Genomic DNA, 20,003 nt, shown 5'->3' with positions numbered 1-20,003 from the left:
GTACTTAAAATTTAAATCAGGCGGTGTTTAAATTTTTACCTTGCAGTTAGATGGCATCACAGTAGGCTGACTACCTACAAATTCAAAGAATGAGAATATCCTACTCAAATAATTTGGACTTGGTGTTGGCCCTCTGCCTCACTTTGTGATGCCTTGCTTTCCACTAAGTAGAGCTGAGAGTTAAGGAATAGAACTGGGTAGTTTCTCTACTGATTAATGCTACTTAGGAAAAAAAATCTTATGAAAGAGTCTATGTAAATACATCTCTAGTTCTTTTTTTTTTTTAGTCAGTACCAATCACGTGGCACCTGTTGAAGTATGTTAACACTTAGATGACCATTTTCAACTGAAAATTGGTTTGTCACTAAAACATTTCCCCAAATATTATAGAGATTACATTGCTTTTAAATCATAATCATTGATTTGTTGATTTATTCTAAGGTCTGTAGCATAGAGCTTCAAGTTGTGGTATGCTTAAAACCTGAAAGGAAGTTTGTATTGTTATGATACTCCCACTGTAGTGTGTTCATTTGTGATTATCTTCGGTATGACTTCTAAATCTTGAATTGTTATTTATATGTAACTCTCTACTTTTTCTGAATTGGAGAAAACTGGGAATACTTATGAGTTGGAATTTAATGCAGCTTTATATGGTAGTAATTATAACTTGCATGGGTAATATCTGTAGTATAGTATGAAAATAACATGACAGAAATAATATAAAAGGAAAAGTATGTATTACAGATATGTGGGTAATGCTTGTCTTTTAGTAGTAGTTAAGGTTTGAGATCCTCCTATGTTAGCAGCTTTATTTGATGCTTTACAGAAAGACTCTCCCAACTCTTGAAGAAATTATTTGAAACCCAAGAATCTGGTGACCTCAATGAAGAATTAGTTAAGGCTGCTGCCAATGGAGATGTTGCTAAAGTGGAAGATTTGCTAAAAAGACCAGATGTGGATGTGAGCATTTTAAAAATTATTTGAAGCATATATAAAAATAGAATAGTATAATGAACATAATTCAATAATTACTGAGATTTTTCCACATGTCTTCATCTATTCCTTCTTTGTTTTTGTGAGATATTTTAAAGAAGACACTGGACATCACTCTTCAGTGTACTTTTTTAAAAAAAATATTTTATTTATTTATTTTGATAGAGCACACAAGCAGTGGGAGCGGCAGGCAGAGGGAGAAGCAGACTCCCCGCTGAGCAGGGAGCCTGATGCGGGGCTCAATCCCAGGACCCTGGGATCATGACCTGAGCTGAAGGCAGACGCTTAACCGACTGAGCCACCCAGGCGCCCCTTCAGTGTACTTTTCTAAAAGACACTGATATATTATTTTAACACTGTGGCCTATTATACTTAATTTTTTCTTCATTTAATTACTAATGTATTTTTTTAACAATATACATTCTAAAAATTAAAGGGAAAAATAGTTCTACAAGGTTTGTTATGAAAAAATTTCCTTCTCAATTCTGTTTACCCATTCTTCAGAGACAACTATTTTCACCTCTTTCAGTTGATTTTCTTCATATGTTTACCTCCACATCTTCCAATAACATACTTCTATTTTTTTTTTTTTTGATTTTTATGTTTTAGGAGTTATCGTTTGATACTTCACTGTGAAGATGAGGATTCAGCTTTCTTTCCCACCTCCAACTCATTCCCTCCACACACATACACACTCCTCTCAGCTTCTTAATGTGGTTAGGTTGTATGGTAACTTTGTTAAGATTAAAATTAATTGTGCATGTTATTATTTAAATGACATTCATATCTGAGCTGTGGATGATGCTAGATTGTATTTTCCTATATAACCATTTGCTTTCCTTGGTGTTCATAATTGTTCTTGTATCAAAAAAAAAATTGAGGTGTAATTTACATATAATGAAATACATGGATCAGTTTTGACAAATGCATACATATAATTCACACCCCATTAGATGTAGAACATTTCCTTTATTCCAGGAAGTTCACTTGCAGTTTTTCTCAATCAGTCCCTCTTAACTTCAGACATAACTTAAAGTTTTTTTCATTTGTTTGTAATCTATGTTGTTATAATTAATTCTTCTGCAACTTCTAATTGTCTAATCTCCCAAGACATGCAGGCATGTCAGGTATGTGTTCATTTCATCTTCTGAGAGATGATAACTGGAGATGACTTTTAGATATAACACCAAAGACACCATCTACGATCTTGTAGGACTTACAGTTTTGTGTTTTACATTTAAGTCTATGATTCATTTTGAGTTAATTTTTATGAAGGGTATATGGTTTGTGTCTAGATTGATTTTTTTCCTTGGGTTACTCCTGGCATCGGCCATTAGGTCTTTTCTCTTGGGCTGGTCTGACTCCCCAGAGAGGTCTCTTAATTCTCCTGCATAGAGGGTATAAACCTGACTGCCAAGATCATGAATAGTGAGTAAGGGAGGAGGGCTTGGATTCTCAGCATTCATCAGCATTCATCATGCAAATATTTACATAATAAAACTTCTAATTTTAGTACTTTGCCCCACTGATAACAGTGCTTGGTTTCTGTAGGCTAGGGATACTTTACTCTTTGCAGAGAATAAACTTTAAGGTTTCTGCTAGCCTCGGGGTAGATCACTAGTTCAGCTGAGCAGAGTGAGGGAATCCAGGGATCTAAATGCTTTTTAAAAATAATTAATTATTCATTAATAATTTAATTATTAAGTAAATTTATTTATTTTTAAGGATTTTATTTATTTGACAGAGAGAGATAGTGAGAGAGAGAGCACAAGCAGGGGGAGTGGCAGGCAGGCAGAGGGAGAGGGAGAAGCAGGGTCCCCGCCGAGCAAGGAGCCTGATGTGGGGCTCAAACCCAGGACCCTGGGATCATGACCTGAGCCGAAGGCAGACGCTTAACTGACTGAGTCACCCAGGTGCCCCTCTAAATGCTTTTAAAACAAACTATTAACCAATGCTTTTTTGTTTACCACCAGCCACCACATTATCCTCATATCCAGGGGTATCCAGTCAATACCTGAGCTTTTTTGGTTTCCTTGGTGGAAGGGTTGCTTCTAGGTTATTCTCGTAGCAGGTTTAGGGCCTGCTTTTCAGCTTCCTGTATAGGTGCTTGCATGTGTGTCTGTCTGTGTGTGTGTGTTATTTTGCTAGTTCTAGTTATCTTTGTGGATTGAGGCTTCAAAGAAAATAAAACTTTGCTCTTGTTTTAGTAAGGTGTTGAGAGGTTATGAAGACAAGTGCAATCCAACCTTTAAAGAACACTTACAAGTATATACCTTTTTAAAAAAGTTTTATTGAGGTATAATTGTTTATACCACAAATAAATACATAGGGATATAGTCTTTAAGTCTCACAATACTGAAAAACTGTTCTCTTGCCTTATATCTGCACAGCTTCTAGCTCCTCTAATGGGATTTCCTGTTTTTCATAGCATCCTCCTCTTGATTTTTAGATGTAAAGGATTCTTGAATATCTCTAACTGAAGTTTCTTTCTCAAACATTTTATTTCTCTCCATTTGTTTCTTTCAGAGTCATTTTTTTCTTTCTTCTTTTTTTTTTTTGAATTATTTTTTGTGTGTGTTTTCTATTTTTGAGGTCTTCCTCAAATCTCGAATCTTTGGTTGTCCATTCATATCTGAATAAGACATTAAAAAGCTTATTGGTAGTTCTCTTTGCTTCGATAGGACTTAGTGACTGACTTTGCATTATGGTGATTGCATGTGTGGAGCTTTTGGGGTCTTTAAATGCTAACTCTTGTAGAGGTGTGTTCTCCATGGCTGTTCAGTTGTTTAAGGGAGAAAACCATTTTTCTGCCTAGGGACTAGATGCATAGCAGCTAATGTCCTATCCTTGAGTTTGAGAAGAGTGGCCTGGAGTGTGGCCACTGCACATCAGACTTCTACCTGGAGTTTTTCTTCTTAGCCCTCTCATGTGCTTGCTTTTGCAGGCTTTGACTTTGTGTGGGGCTCCCAGGTTTTGTATTCTTTTTCTCTATAAAGTCAGTCTGTTTTCTCCATTTCAGAAATGTGTTGCTTTTTATTATTTTCTGATGTTAGCTTTCCCTTTCTCTTTGTCTTTATGGCTTTTTATGTTTTTAATTATTTTACTGTCTTTTTAATGTAGTCTGAGGAGGAATAGGATATAAATGTGTGGCCAGGCTACCATCTTCTATGGTTATTTATTTTTATTTTATTTTATTTTTTAAAGATTTTATTTATTTGACAGAGGGAGAGAGAGCACAATTAGGGGGAGTGGCAGGCAGAGGCAGAGGGAGAAGTGGGCTCCCACAGAGCAGGGGGAGCCTGATGTGGGACTCGATCCCAGGACCCCGGGATCATGACCTGACTCGAAGGCAGTTGCTTAACCAACTGAGCCACCCAGGTGCCCCTGGTTGTTTATTTTTAAATATTTTATTTATTAAGAGAGAGAGTGCGTGTGCGAGCAGGTTGAGGGGCAGAGGGAGGGGCAGAGGGAGAGGGAGAAACAGACTCCCAGCTGAGCATGGAGCCGGATGCGGGGCTGTATCCCAGGACCTTGAGATCATGACCTTAGCTGAAGGCAGACACTTAACTGACTGAGCCACCCAGGTGGCTTTTATGATTTTATGGATGAGAGTGAGTGGGGTGGGCTTAAGGAATTACACTTAGCCTTGGGTATGTCATGGAGAAATTATACATTTACACAAATCTGAAGTGAGGAGAAGGTTGGAAATTACTGCTTTATGTCATAGTTGTATATAGCTACCCTACTAATTCATTCATGTATTCCTCATGGTAGTTTGCTGACAGTATTCAGTATATTTGTCAAGTTGAAATTATTTATATAGTGGACAATATCTTTTCTAAAAGTTTTCCATTCACTTCATTGCTTTTCTTTCATTGAAACATAGACTTTGAGCTTTAATAATTCAAATAGAAATAAATATGAAAAACTAATATAACTTACTTTTCTCCCTCACTTGCTTTGTTTTTTCAACGTTGCAGATTGGCTAAAACAGTTCTTTGATAGCTCTTTGAACAATGGAACTTTCATCTTAAAAAAAAAAAGGAAAAATGTCTGCTCCCCTCTCTAAATTACAGAGAAGTTTCTGGTGATCTGTACTAGGATATATGGAACACCAACCTAAATTATTTTCGAAGAATCATATGGTGTGCTAGATTTATTTTTTTATTTTTATTTTTTTTCAGTGTGCTAGATTTAAACCTGTACTATATATTGACTCTTTGTGATTTGTGACAATCCTTCATCCTTTCTTTTTATTTAGGTAAATGGACAATGTGCTGGTCACACAGCTATGCAAGCTGCTAGTCAGAATGGACATGTTGACATTTTGAAGTTACTTTTGAAGCAAAATGTGGATGTAGAAGCAGAGGTAATTAAACTAATCTTGAAAAATACTTAAGTAAAAAATTAATGTTCTAGAAATGGTACTTCTGTATTATAAGATGAATTGCTTTCATTCCTAAAATTTAATAATCACCTACAGCTCTTCTGATTGAAAAGAAAAATTTGACAAGAGATAACCTGAAGCATTTCTTGTTTCTCTTTGATCTCTCAATATTGTAGACATAACCCTAAGTGAAGATAGGAGTTGAGTTTTCCTTTACTATGGTTGGACCACCATGCTGCTGGGAGCCCAGATGGGTTCATCCAAGAATCATACTAAAGAAGTTGAGGGAAGGAGAATATATAGATCATGTAGGTCAAGATTTTTACTGATCAGTGACACTCAGAGGCCTTTCTTTATTTTAATCTCATAAGGGAATCAGTAAATTAGAATTTGTTTAGTCTTATTGTTTTTTTTTTTAAGATTTTATTTTATTATTTATTTGACAGAGAGAGAGAGAGAGAGGGCACAAGTAGGCAGAGAGGCAGGCAGAGGGAGAGGGAGAAGCAGGCTCTCCACTGAGCAGGGATCCCGACGTGGGGCTTGATCCCAGGACTCTGGGATCATGACCTGAGCCGAAGGCAGCTGCTTAACCGACTGAGCCACCCAGGCGCCCCTAGTCTTACTGTTTCTTGACCTTAATGTGGATCTTTGAAAATTTTACAGTGCATGTTTATCATTATGTGTATATATGCTTAATAGAGAGTATATTCTTTTAAAAGGGAAATGAATATTTTTTACTGTCATTGGAATTCCAGTTGATAATCTCTGTGTGTGTTGTGAAGGATGTTGTCCTTTGTTACAGTATACTATAACCTCATTATTGAAAAAATACATTAAAATCACATTTGTTGTAGTCTAGTGGAAGGTTATTTAGGAATAAGTCAAATCCTATCAAATTTAGACTAGGCAGAAAGTTGTAATTTTGTTCAAATGATACTACCATCTGAGGAAGCTTAATGACTTGAATTTCTGAGGGCTAAATCAGTGGACCAGCCTGTTTTTATTAATTAAAAAATTTTAAAGACACATATTTGAAAAGAGAAGTCTTACATTATTTTTGCTTTTTTCTCAGATTGAATATATTTTGATTTGTTGGATAGCTACTAAAGAATCAATGATGTTGTAATTGTAAATAAGTCATTTCTGATGTTGGAATTTTCTGTTATCTAAAAAAGCTTGAATTTTAAATTAGCAGGTAGATGTCTGTAAACTATATGATAGTTTCATTATTGTGATACCTTTATGAATGAGATTATATGATTTGATTTTGTTTTCACAGTAGCTATTTTTAATTCACATCTTTCTTGGTTATGAATTTAGGAACCCAGTATATGTTACAAAGTTTCTTTCGGTAATGAAAGACTTAATTTAAATTTAGTATTTTGTAAATGGAAGACAATTACTTTATTGTGTTACTGTTTTCATCTGGCTTGGGGAAATGGAATGAAATTCCCTGAGTTGAATACCCCATTTTTTAAAAAGATTTTATTTATTTATTTGAGAGAGAGAGCACAAGCAGGGAGGGGCAGAGGGAGAAGGAGAAGCAGGCTCCCCACTGAGCAGGAAGCCAGCCGTGACAGTGGGCTCAATCCCTTACCCTGAGATCATGACCTGAGCCAAAGGCAGATGCTTAACCAAGTAAGCCACTCAGGCACCCTGAATATCCCATTTTTTATTTAATGAATCCAGAAACTACAATAGCAACAATTACTAAAATACTAAAGCCCTTCTGATTATAGCTAATAAGGCAAGAGGCCAAAAATAAAATTTTTTGCCTAATTTTTTATAAAGTATGCTTTCTGATTCAGAATTTAATTAATAAAGCAGACAACATGGGACTATCTAGCCATTTGTGTTTCTAAAGACTTCTTGTTCACATGAGAGGTTGTGCACAATGGTGGTGCAGCTGTGGGAGTGGGAACAAAAGTGGCACTGTTCCTTAACTGAACTCAAATACAAAACAAATGGTTAGTTGATAATATAAACCTGGTAAGATTGGAGTTGGAGTGTGGCTCAGTAAGCTAAGTGTTTGCAAATAATTTCTTTGAGAAAGTTTGAAAGTTAGGTCTGTTACTAGATCAGTGGGATATATTTGGACTTCAACCATACCACCTCATTTGAATTTCCATTCTGTGCATTTCTGTTTTAAAAACGCTTGTAGGCAAAAGGAGGTAGGTGGGGAGATGGGATATTGGGTAATGGGCATTAAGGAGGACACTTGATGTAAAGAGCACTGGGTGTTGTATGCGACTGATGAATCATTAAATTCCGCCCCTGAAACTAATAATACACTATATGCTAACTAAATTGAATTTAAATAAAAATGCTTAAAATATAAAAACCATTGTAGGCAGATGTAATTTATCGAAATAGTGTGAGAAAGGAGTATTTATACATCAGGTTAAATTAATAACACAGTTTCCCAATTGGCAAAGAAAAAACTATATTTAAAAATTGGGTTAAGATATAAATACAATTCATAGCCTAAGACTAAAACAAGAAAATCATCAAAGTATCATTTTTTTGGAATTTAAGAAATTATTAGAAACAGCAATATAGTTTTTTTTAGAACAGTAGTTCTCAACTGGGGGCATTTTTGTCTCATGGGGGACATTTGGAAATGTCTGGGAACATTTTTTTTTTTTTTTTAAGATTTTATTTATTTGACAGAGACACAGCGAGAGAGGGAATACAAGCAGGGGGAGTGGGAGAGGGAGAAGCAGGCTTCCCGCGGAACAAGGAGCCTGATGTGGGGCTGGATCCCAGGACCCTGGAATCATGACCTGAGCCGAAAGCAGACGCTTAACGGCTGAGCCACCCAGGCGCCCCGGGAACATTTTTGATTGTCACAACTGGTGGGGATGGTGGGAGTACTACTGGCATCTAGGTGGTAGAAACTAAGGATGCTACTAAATATCCCATAGTGCACAGTACAGCTCCCACAACAAAGAACTACCTGGCCCAAAATGTAAATATTGCCAAAGTTGAGAAACCCTGGTTTAAAAGATGGAGAAAATAGTTAATTTTACAAATGCACTTAGATTTGTGATTCATCATTTGCCAGCCTGTTTATAAAGTGATTTGTCATTATTAATTTTTTTTATTATTGAAAAAAATTTTTTTTTAAAGATTGTGTTTATTTGAGAGAGAGAGAGAATGAGAGAGAGAGAGCACGAGAGGGGGAGGGTCAGAGGGAGAAGCAGACTCCCCGCTGAACAGGGAGCCCGATGCGGGACTCGATCCCGGGACTCCAGGATCATCACCTGAGCTGAAGGCAGTTGCTCAACCAGCTGAGCCACCCATGCGCCCTATTATTGAAAATTTTAAATAATTATAAAGGAATAGTATAGGGACGCCTGGGTGGCTCAGTTGGTTAAGCAGCTGCCTTCGGCTCAGGTCATGATCCCAGGGTCCTGGGATCGAGTCCCACATCGGGCTCCTTGCTCAGCAGGGAGCCTGCTTCTCCCTCTCTCTCCCTCTGCTTGTGCTCTCTCTGTCAAATAAATAAAATCTTTAAAAAAAAAAAAAAAAAAATAAAGGAATAGTATAATGAATCCTATGTTCCGATCACCCCACTTCAGTTATTTTTCATGGCCAATTTTGACTTAATCTGTACCCTCTTCCCTCTCCTCTACTGAATTACACTGAAGCAGATCCAGATACATTATTTCATCTGTAAATATTTTAGTATGTATCCCAAAAGATAAGTGTTCTTTTTCTTAAACTTCATTATATCTTTACCAAACGTAAAAGCAATGATAATTAACAGTGATTTTTAAAAATTTAATTGTATTAAAAGTCTTGAGGTTAGGTGAAGAATAAAGAGAATAATATATTTTGTTCTCTATCTCATTCTGTAACCTTTCATTTTTTTTTTTCATCTGCATTAGGAGGTGAGCTCAAGATAGTATAGATTAGGGGTTGCAAACTATAGCCTGCAGGCCAAATCCAGCCCTCCATTTATATTGCTAAGTATTATTGGAATACAGCACATCCATTCATTTATTTATTGTGTATGGCCACTTTCATGTTACAACTGCAGAACTGAATAGTTGTGACAGGAGACTGGGTGGTTGTAAACGTGAAATATTTACTTTCTGGTCCTTCACAGAAAAGTTTGCTGGCCTCTAGTATAGATGACTATTGCAGTTTTTTTTCAGTTGACTTAAGCTGTTATTAAACTAAATTGGTGTATATTATACCTTTCTAATATGTGATATCAGATTACATTTTTTTCCTATTTCTTTTTCTTAGGGAAAATGCAGCTATTTTGGAAAGGTATCTCCATGTATGACCTACTGAGTACAGTAGGATTACATTCTGTTTCCTCCTTAATGTATAGGTAAAGGCACTGAGGACTGTGAGATCTTAGGTGTGTTTTTATAGGTGAACTAATTTTGGATCCTGCAGGGACTCGGTATTTTTTTTCCCCACTGATGAATTATAATAAGAAAGGTGTGGAGGATTGAATGAAAGACCAGTTTAAAACAGTATGTCATTTACAAAAAAAAAAAAAAAAGTTTTCAAATACAGTATAAATATATACTACAGTTGTCTGGAAACTTTATCATTTAAGGTTGATGAAAACTGTTCTGAAGGCAAGGACTAATAGAGAACAATACTAAATTTTGTCAGAAAACCCACATTATGGTATTGTTGCTGTCTAAAGTGATACTGGGCAAAAAGTTTAATTGGTATAAGCTTCAGTTTCCTTATCTATGATAATAACTTAAAGGGTTGGCTGTGGAGTAAGGGAAATAAGATTCTATTTATAGTGTACAATGACACCAAGGGAATCTAAATTTTTTTTTTTTTAAGATTTTATTTATTTGAGAGAGAGAATGAGAGACAGAGAGCATGAGAGGGAGGAGGGTCAGAGGGAGAAGCAGACTCCCCGCTGAGCAGGGAGCCCGATGCGGGACTCGATCCCGGGACTCCAGGATCATGACCTGAGCTGAAGGCAGTCGCTTAACCAGCTGAGCCACCCAGGCGCCCAACACCAAGGGAATCTAATGGTGTTATTATTGCCTTTGATTGTTTCTTTCCAACTGGCAGAAGGCAGAGAATATGGTTTCCTAAACAGATACTAATTCTGTCTGATTCTTATCTAGTAATGAAAACAAAGCTGTAGAAATATTTTATGTAAATGTAAAACTGAGAAGGAAAGGGCAAGTGGGCTTCAAGACTGGTCGGTTTAAGGAAATTCTTCTCTTAGAAACAAGTCAGGACTCAGGATAGTAACCTCTAAAATGGCTCTAGGAATTGGTGTACATAGTTCCTGAGGATTGATGTTAATTCAGATTCTGAGTGGAGGCACCCCCACCTCTCTACCCCCCCAAAACTGGCACTATTAAGAATGTGGAGTGTCAACAAAAGATTAGATTTGTAAGACCCAGAAAACAGTCTTTAAATTGCCTTTTATAGGTAGGCAGACTAAAATCTGAGATTGCCCCAACAAAAAAGGTCAAGCTTTAAAAGGAGACAGCCAGAGTTTTTGTCTTCCCTTACCTGCAAATTCTTTCAGTTGCTCAGGTTGAATTTTACGAAATCATCACTGATTTGTTTTTTCATATTCCTCATCTGGTCCATCACTAAATCCTATTGGCTCTTTAGAATATATCCAGAATTTAAGCAGTTTTTACCCTTCCTGCTGCTACCACCCTGGTCCTCACACTTCTTCCCCCAGATATCCTCGTGGCTTTCTCTCTCACTCCCTTTAGCTATTTACTCATGGCTTTCTCTCTCACTCCCTTCAGCTATTTAATCAAACCCACCCTGGGAGGCCATCCTTTGGCTGTCCTACCTAATCCTTCTTAACTGCAATTATTTTTTCTTTGGCCTTTTTACTACCTAACATTTACATTTTATTTACTTATTTTGTTTATAATGTTTTGTCTCCCCTGCTAGAACGTAAACTCAATGAGGGTAGGAACTTTATTTTGCCCATTGCTGTATCTCTGGTGTCCAGAACAATACTGAGCTTGTAGTAGGCACCCAATAAATATTCAATGAATCAAGCAGAATATACTACTTCCAAACAATTGTGTTGAAGTTTTAGTATGATCAGAATACCAGCATCTTGATGAATTAAATGAGTTTTAGGAAAAAGAAGATGAAGTACAATATTACTTATTATATTTAGGGATAATAAAATAGTTGAACTAATTTACTGAAAGTGTCAGCATGTTCAGGAAATGTTTAATTCCATTGATGTTAAAAATCACAGTGGTTACTGAGAAGATTCTGGGAATATAGTGGGGTATGAAATAGTAGAAATTTGGGCGCCTGGGTGGCTCAGTTGGTTAAGCAACTGCCTTCGGCTCAGGTCATGATCCTGGAGTCCCGGGATCGAGTCCCGCATCGGGCTCTCTGCTCGGCAGGGAGTCTGCTTCTCCCTCTGACCCTCCTCCCTCTCATGCTCTCTGTCTCTCATTCTCTCTCTCTCAAATAAATAAATAAAATCTTTAAAAAAAGAAATAGTAGAAATTCATCTCGCCATCTAGATAACAACTGCACTGGCAGAATTCTTTCTGATGTAACTATTTTAGAACTCCGGATTCTATTGAGATCTTGGTACGTCCAGGAGAAGGCACACATTATAATCAAACTTCCAAGAGCTAAGGCCAAAGAATCTTGAAAGCAACAAGAGGGGTGACTTGTCACTTAAAAGGGATCCTTGTAAGATTTTCAGCAGATTTCTCATCAGAAACTTTGGAGCCAGAAGACAGTGGTGGACTGATGTTTTCAAGGTGCTAAAAAGAAAAAAAAAAACCCTGTCAACCAAGAATCCTCTATCTAGCAAAACTCTCTTTCAAAAGTGACAGAGAAATTAAGACGGTCCCCAAAACTCAGGGAATTTGTTACCAGTAGACCTGTCTTGCAAGAAATACCAAAGCAGTCCTGCAGGTTGAAATGAAAGAATATTAGATAGTAACCTGTAGCTATGTGAGGAAGTAAAATCTCAATAAAAGTATAATATGTAGGCAGTTATAGAAGATAGCATTATTTTAATAATGGTTTATAATTCTTCTGTTTCCCACATGATTTGAGATTAATACATTAAAAAAATTATTAGTCTAGGGCACCTGGGTGGCTCAGTCATTGAGTGTCTGCCTTCAGCTCAGGTCATGATCCCAGGGTCCTGGGATCGAGTCCTGCATCAGGCTCCCTGCTCGGCAGGAGGCCTGCTTCTCCCTCTCCCACTCCCCCTGCTTGTGTTCCTGCTCTGTCTCTCTCTCTGTCAAATAAATAAATAAAATCTTAAAAAAAAAAATATGATTAGTCTAAAATCTAGCATTATCGTAACTTTGGTTTGTAAATCCACATTTTGTTTTCTGTATATAATTTAAGAAACTGATGGATTTTAAAAAATTATTAGTTTATGTTTTTGATTACACAATGTACAAAATTGTAATTTCGTGATAACAGTAACTGAAAGGGTTGCAGATAGAGCTGTAAATGAGTTGTTTGTTTGTTTTTGTTGTTTTTTAAGATTTTATTTATTTGAGAAAGAAAAAACACGAGCAGGGGGAGGGGCAGAAGGAGGGGTGAGAAGCAGACTCCCCACTGAGCAAAGAGCCCAACATGGGGCTCGATCCCAGGATCCTGGGATCATGACCTGAGCTAAAGGCAGACACTTAATTGACTGAGCCACCCAGGCGCCCCTGTAAATGAGTTTTCAATTAGCAATAATTGTGCCTCGGATAAACGTCACTGGCTATGATACTGCCACTGTGCAAAGCTTTTAAATGAATTTTATATGTTATTGAAGTTAAGTAAAATGTTTTTTACTTCAAAATATCAACTAAATATAAAAGAGTAATGTTGGAAATGAGGCAACAAAAGCTACGTGGCATCTAGAAAACTTACAGCAAAATGACAGAAGTAAGTTATTCCTTATCAATAATTACTTTATTTATTTATTTATTTATTTATTTATTTTAAAAGATTTTATTTATTTATTTGAGAGAGAGAATGAGAGACAGAGAGCACGAGAGGGAGGAGGGTCAGAGGGAGAAGCAGACCCCTCACCGAGCAGGGAACCCGATATGGGACTTGATCCCAGGACTCCAGGATCATAACCTGAGCTGAAGGCAGTCGCTTAACCAACTGAGCCACCCAGGCACCCAATAATTACTTTAAATATAGGTGGATTAAACTATAAAAGAGACTGGCAGAAGGGATTAAAAAATGATCTAATATATTCTGTGTATAGGAGACTCACCTTAGATGCATAGATACAAATAGGTTTAAAGTGAAAGGATGGGAAAAGATATTAATGCATATAGTAACCAAAAAAGGGCAGGGATAGCTATACTAATTTTAGACAAAACAGACTTTAAATCATGAAGGTTGTAAGAGACTAAGGACATTGTATATTAATAAAAAGTACAATACAGCACGAAGATATAACAATTATAAATATTTATATACTTAATAATAGACCATACAAACATGAAAAAAATTAACAGAAGTGAAGGGAAAAGGACATTTTTACGATACTAGTTTAAGACTTCAGTATTCTATTCTCAATAATGTATAGAAAACAAGATAGAAGATAAGTAAAGAAATATGAGGACATGAACAACACAATAAAGCCAACTAGAGCTAATAGACATGTACAGAACACTCTACCTAACAACAGCATATACATTCTTCTCAAATGCACCTCGTGTGTTCTTTGTGGTAGACTGTAAAGTCACAAGTCTCAATAGATTTAAAAAGGTAGATGTCTTACAAAGTATTTTCTTTGACACTTCGATGAAGTTAAAAATCAATAATGGAAGAGAAACTGGAAGATTCACACATTTGTGGAAATTAAATAACATTTTTAAGCAATGAATGGATTAAAGAAATTGCGAGGGAAATCAGACAATAGTTAGAGATGAATGAAAACAAAAGCAGAACATACTAAAACCTGTGGGATGTAGTGAAAGCAGTGCTAAGGGGGATATTTATAGCTATAAATGCTTACATTTAAAAAATTGATCACAGATCAACCTAATTTCACAACTTAAGGAACTAGAAAAAAATTAAATTCAAAGATAGCAGAAGGAATAAAATAATAAATATTTGAGCAGAGATAAATAAAACAATAGAAAAGCAGTGGAGGAAATCAGTGAAACCACAAGTTGGTTCTTTGATCAGCAGAACTGATAAATGTTTATTTAGCTAGATTGATTAAGAAAAAACACTCAAATTATTAAAATCAGAAATGAAAGTGGGGACATTACTACCAATTCTACAGAAAAGGAAAGGTTTATAAGAAAGTACTGTAAACAGTTATATGACAACAAATGAGATAACCTAGATGAACTGGACAAATACCTAGAAACACAAAACCTAAGACTGAATCATGAAAATTCAGGAAATCTGAATATACCTATAACTAGTAAGAAGATTGAATCAGTAATAAAAGATCTCCTGACAGGGGCGCCTGGGTGGCTCAGTTGTTAAGCGTCTGTCTTCCACTCAGGTGCTGATCTCAGGGTCCTGGGATTGAGCCCTACATCGGGCTCCCTGCTCGGCGGGAAGCCTGCTTCTCCCTCTCCCATTCCCCCTGCTTGTGTTCCCCTCTCGCTATGTCTCTCTCTGTCAAATAAATAAAATCTTTAAAACAAAACAAAACAAAACAAAACTCCTGACAAAGAAAAGCCCTTGACCTGATTGATTCACTGATGAATTTACCAAACATTTAAAGAAGAACTAACACCATTTTTTGTGTGTGTGAATAAAATGATAGAGTTTTATTAAGTGAGGATACAGAAAAACTCTCGGAGGGGGGGGGTCCCAACAGGCTTGCCCCTAAAACTATTTGCTCTCAAATTTTTCCAAAATAACATAGAGAACACTTACTGACTCATTCTATGAAGCCAGCATTACCCTAATATCACAGCCAGACAAAGATAGTATTAGAAAACTATAAACCAGTATCCCTTGTGAATATTGATGTAAAATTCTCAGTAAAATACTAACAAACCATATTCAGCATATTAAAAGGGTTATACACCATGACCAAGTTGGATTTATTCTAGGAATGAAGGTTGGTTTAGCATACATAAATTGATCAATGTGATATATACCACATTAACAGAATGAAGGGGAAAAACTCTGTGACCATTGCAATTGATGTAGAAAAAGCATTTGATTAAATTCAATACCCTTCTATGATAAAAAAAACAGCAAACTAGGAATAGAAGGAAACTATCTTGACATATTAAAAGCCATATATGAAAAACTGAAAACTTGTCCTCTCGGATCAAGAAAAAGATAAGGATGCTCACTTTTCCACTCATATTCAACATGGTACTGGAAGTCCTAGCCAGAGTAGGCAAGAAAAAGAAATAAAAGGCATTCACATTGGAAAGGAAGAAGTAAAATTATCTCTGCAGATTATATGATCCTATATGTAGAAAACCATAAAGTTCCACACAAAAAACTTTCAGAACTAATTAAGACATTCAGCAAAGTAGCAAAACACAGAATCTAGTTTCATTTCTGTACATTAACCGTCAACAATCAGTAGAGGATATTAAGAAAACAACTCCATTTATAATAACATCAAAAATAAAAAACTACTTAGGAATTAATTTAACCATAGAGGTGGAAGACTTGTACAGTGAAAACTATAAAACACTGCTGAAAGAAATTAAAGAAGATACAAGTAAGTGGAAACATATTTCATGTTCATGGATTGGAAGAATTTGTATTGTTATGATATCAAAACTGTCCAAACTGATGTTTTTTGCCGAAATGGAAAAATCCATCCTACAATTCACTATGTCATTTCAAGGTACCCCCAAATAGCCAAAACCATGTTGAATAAGAATAACAAATTTGGAAGACTAATTCTTCTGATTTCAGAACTTACTACTAAGCTACAATAATCAAAACAGTGTGGTACTGGCATAAATACAGATATATAAACCAATGGAATGGAATAGGGTCCAGTAACAAATCCTTGAATACATGGTCAAATAATTTTTGACAAGGGTGCCAAGACCGTTCACTGGGGAAAGGACAGTTTTTTCAATAAATGGTACTGGAAAAACAGGGTATCTATGTACAAAAGAATGAAGTTGGACCCTTACCTAACATTGTCTATGGAAATTAACTAAATAGGTCAAAGACCTGAAATGTGAAAGCTTGGAAGAAAACATAGGGCAAAGCTCCCAGCATTGGATTTGGCAGTGATTTGTTGGGCATTGACACTGAAGGCACAGGCAACAAAAGAAGAAGTAGACAAATTGGACTTCATGAAAATTAAAATCTTCTGTGCACCAAAGGATGCTATCAACCATGAAAAGGCAACTTACAGAATGTGGGACAATACTGACAAATTGTATGTCTGATAATGGGTTGATATCCAGAATATATGTAGAATTCTTAAAACTCAGCAACTACAAAAAACCTGATGCACAGCTGGGCAAGGGACTTGAGTAGACATTTCTCCAGAGAATATATATGAATGGTTCATAAGCACATGAAAAATGCTAAACGTCACAAATCATTAGGGAAATGCAAATCAAAACCATAATGAGATACCACCTCACACCTACTCAGATGGCTACTATAAAAACAAAACAAAACAGGGATGCCTGGGTACTCAGTCGGTTAAGCGGTTGCCTTCGGCTCAGGTCATGATCCCAGGCTCCTGGGATCGAGTTCCACATGGTGCTCCCTGCCCGGCGGAGAGCCTGCTTCTCCCTCTGCCCCTCCCCCTGCTTGTGCTGCTCTCTCTCTCTCTCTCTTTCTGACAAATCTTTAAAGACAAAACAGAACAAAATAAGTGTTGGTGAGGATGTGGAGAAATTGGAACCCTTCTGGACTGTTGGTGGGAATGTAAAATGGTATAGCTGTTGTGGAAAACAGTATGGAGGTTTGTTAAAAATGGAATTACTGTATGATCCAGCAATTGCATTTCTGAGTTATATACCCCAAAGAGTTGAAACTAGGGTCTCAAAGAGATATTTTTACACCCATGTTCATAGCATTATTCACAATAATTAACACTTGGAAACAACCCAAGTGTCCATGATGTATGAATGACTAAACAAAATGTGGTATATACATAAAATGGAATATTATTTAGTCTTAAAAAGGAAGGAAATTCTGACTCATGCTACAATATAGATTAACCTGTTGAGGACATGATGCCAATTGCAAAAATGCAAATACTGTATGCTTCCATTTATATGAAGTACCTAGAGTAGTCAAAAATCATAGAGACAAAGTATAATGATGGTTTCCATGAGTTGGGGAGAGGGACAATGGAGAATTACTGTGTGAAATGTATAGTTTCAGTTTTGTAAAATGAAGAGTTCTGGAGATGGATGGTGGTGATGGGTGCATAACAGTATGAATGTGTTTAATATCATTGAACTTTACACTTAAAAATGGTTAAGATGGTAAATTTTATGTTTCTTGTATTTTCCCACGGTAAAAAAAAAATCATTTAAAAAATGTAATTAAGGCATGTTAAAGATTCAACTCAATACCCATTTTGGTTCTTACTAGCTAGTAGGCACTGTGAATTTGGATTTGTGCAGGGGCCTCAAATTAAACCTAAAACTGATCTTGGTTCTTTCTACCCTCTTATCCCCCAGTATCAGAGTCATAATAATGAGCTTTTTTTTATTAGGTTTATTTGAAATACTTAAGATGGAGTCAGAAAAAAGCAGCAAACCCTATTAGTTAAGATGTTTGTGCAACTGAGGTTTTTTACTTGGAAGAAAAACGAAATAAATTTAATTGTTACTTTCTAGTGTATGTAGTTTCCAAATTCCTGGGAATAAAGATGATGAAGATAGAGTTGTAGCCCCCAATATGCTCAAAGTCAAAGAAGTGTACTTGGAAACAAATAATTATACTACAGTGTGATAATAAAAGAGAATTTTTTGAGAGTGGAGGTTTCAGAGGGGAGGGGTTGGTTGCCTGAGTTGAGTTGTAAAGGATGTCTAGTCTAAGCCAACAAGGTGATGAATAAGAGCATTGAAGTCTGGAGTCAAATAAGTTGTACGTGAACATAGTGGGTCAAATAAGTTGGTAAGTTAAAGTTTTATATGTGGGACGATGACGGGCAGCAGGTGTGGTCCACAGAAGTAGGCTTTAAAAGAGGTTAGTTCGTTATATAGTAGAGTTACATTAAAGAGTTTTAAACATAAATTGTGTGCTTTACAGAGGGAATGTGTGTGTGTGTGTGTGTGTGTGTGTGAAGAATAGATTGGGGTAGGATAAAAGTGCTTGTGTTCCCTCTCTTGCTGTGTCTCTCTCTCTCTCTCTCTGTCAAATAAATAAATAAATAAATACATAAATCTTAAAAAAAAAAAAAAGGGCGGCTGTCAAATTGTTGTGGACTCCTACACGAGCAGTTTTACTTTAAATGTCTGTCTGAGAAAATATGTTAAGACCAAAGACTATTTTGAATTCAGCAGCTGTTTTGAATGAACTCTTGTTTTGTTTTTAATTTAAATCCGTGAAAAGTAGTTCAAATAATCCTGAATACTATATGGATTTTCAAACCACTTGCTAAAACTGGAGTCCATGAGGGGTAGGACTGTGGGTTGGGAACCACTGCTCTGGAGAAAGTCTTAACATGCTTACTTCTGGGTGTTAAAATTTGAGATGTAGTCTGGAATAAAGATAGTATCCTTATAATACCCATCTCTGTCTGCATCTAGCAAAGTAATGGGACTTCTTTTTTGGTGTGGACTATGTATATTATCTTCATGGTGCAGGACAGGCATTTTTTTTCCTCTTTAAAAAGTAGTTTCTTGGCGCCTGGGTGATTTAGTCAGTTAAGCATTGGACTCTTGATTTCGGCTGGGGTCATGGTCTCAGGGTTATGAGATTGAGCCCTGCACTGGGCTCTGCAGAGTCTGCTTGGGATTCTCTCTCCCTCTCTCTCTCTGCACCCCTACCCCGTGCTTGCACACGCTCTCTCTCTTTAAAAAAAAAAAAAAAAAAAGTTTCCTACATTAAAAAAAAAATTTAAGCAATCTGGTCTTTCTCTACCTCTCATCTCCAGAAATAGGCCTATTATAAAAGGTAAGGCATACCTACTTAATTCTTCTGAAATAGTTTTGGAATTTTGGATATATGAAGTTACGCTGATTTGTGTTTCATTTTTATCTTTTATGGTGGTACTTAATTTTTTCTGTTCTTGAATATACAGAAAAGTATAAGCTCACCAGCTAGAGATAACCAATGTTAATATGGTCTCAAAGTTAATTGAGATCACAGTTTGGCATCCTTTCTTCCTCTTTAAATTACTCAACTAATGTTTATATAATTTTTATGTCATTAAAAAGCCTTTGTAAAATTTTTAAATGGAAAAATGTTTATATACATAGTTGTATCATAATTTAGCATTTTTCTTAATGTTGGCTTATCATCATGGCTGATAAGAGTAATGAAAGATCAGACTACTTCTGATATAAGTGTTGGTCTAGTATGTATGTGACATAGTATATTGATCCAGGTTCATCATTTATCTTTGGAGTTAATCACTATTCAAGTGAATTTCATTTCAAGTTATTTTGTTGACTCCATTCTGTGTTTTCTTTTCTCACATCAATTCTTACTGAATTATTATAGCTTCAGGTTTTATTTTTCTTTCTAAAAT

The 20,003-nt window shown here is 36.1% G+C and overlaps 1 protein-coding gene and 1 non-coding gene across 3 annotated transcripts in view; one reads left to right on the top strand and one right to left on the bottom strand.

The window, feature by feature from the left end:
• The window catches only part of MIB1 (mindbomb E3 ubiquitin protein ligase 1), a 127,700-nt gene that overhangs the window by 55,557 nt on the left and 52,140 nt on the right, over positions 1 to 20,003 (top strand). For both annotated transcript variants that reach the window (XM_034995994.1, XM_034995993.1), the window contains exons 9-10: positions 827 to 960; positions 5,255 to 5,362. In XM_034995994.1, the coding sequence (XP_034851885.1) occupies positions 827 to 960; positions 5,255 to 5,362 (242 nt within the window). The remainder of the gene's footprint in view (positions 1 to 826; positions 961 to 5,254; positions 5,363 to 20,003) is intronic.
• Positions 12,982 to 13,123, bottom strand: LOC118004829. The gene has a single exon (XR_004677708.1). It is a non-coding gene; the product is annotated as a U4 spliceosomal RNA (small nuclear RNA).

The sequence above is a fragment of the Mirounga leonina genome, unplaced genomic scaffold (genome assembly GCF_011800145.1).
Source record: "Mirounga leonina isolate KUSES-001 unplaced genomic scaffold, KU_Mleo_1.0 Mir_93, whole genome shotgun sequence".
NCBI lineage: Eukaryota > Metazoa > Chordata > Mammalia > Carnivora > Phocidae > Mirounga > Mirounga leonina.
This window is presented reverse-complemented; position numbering and strand designations above follow the sequence as displayed.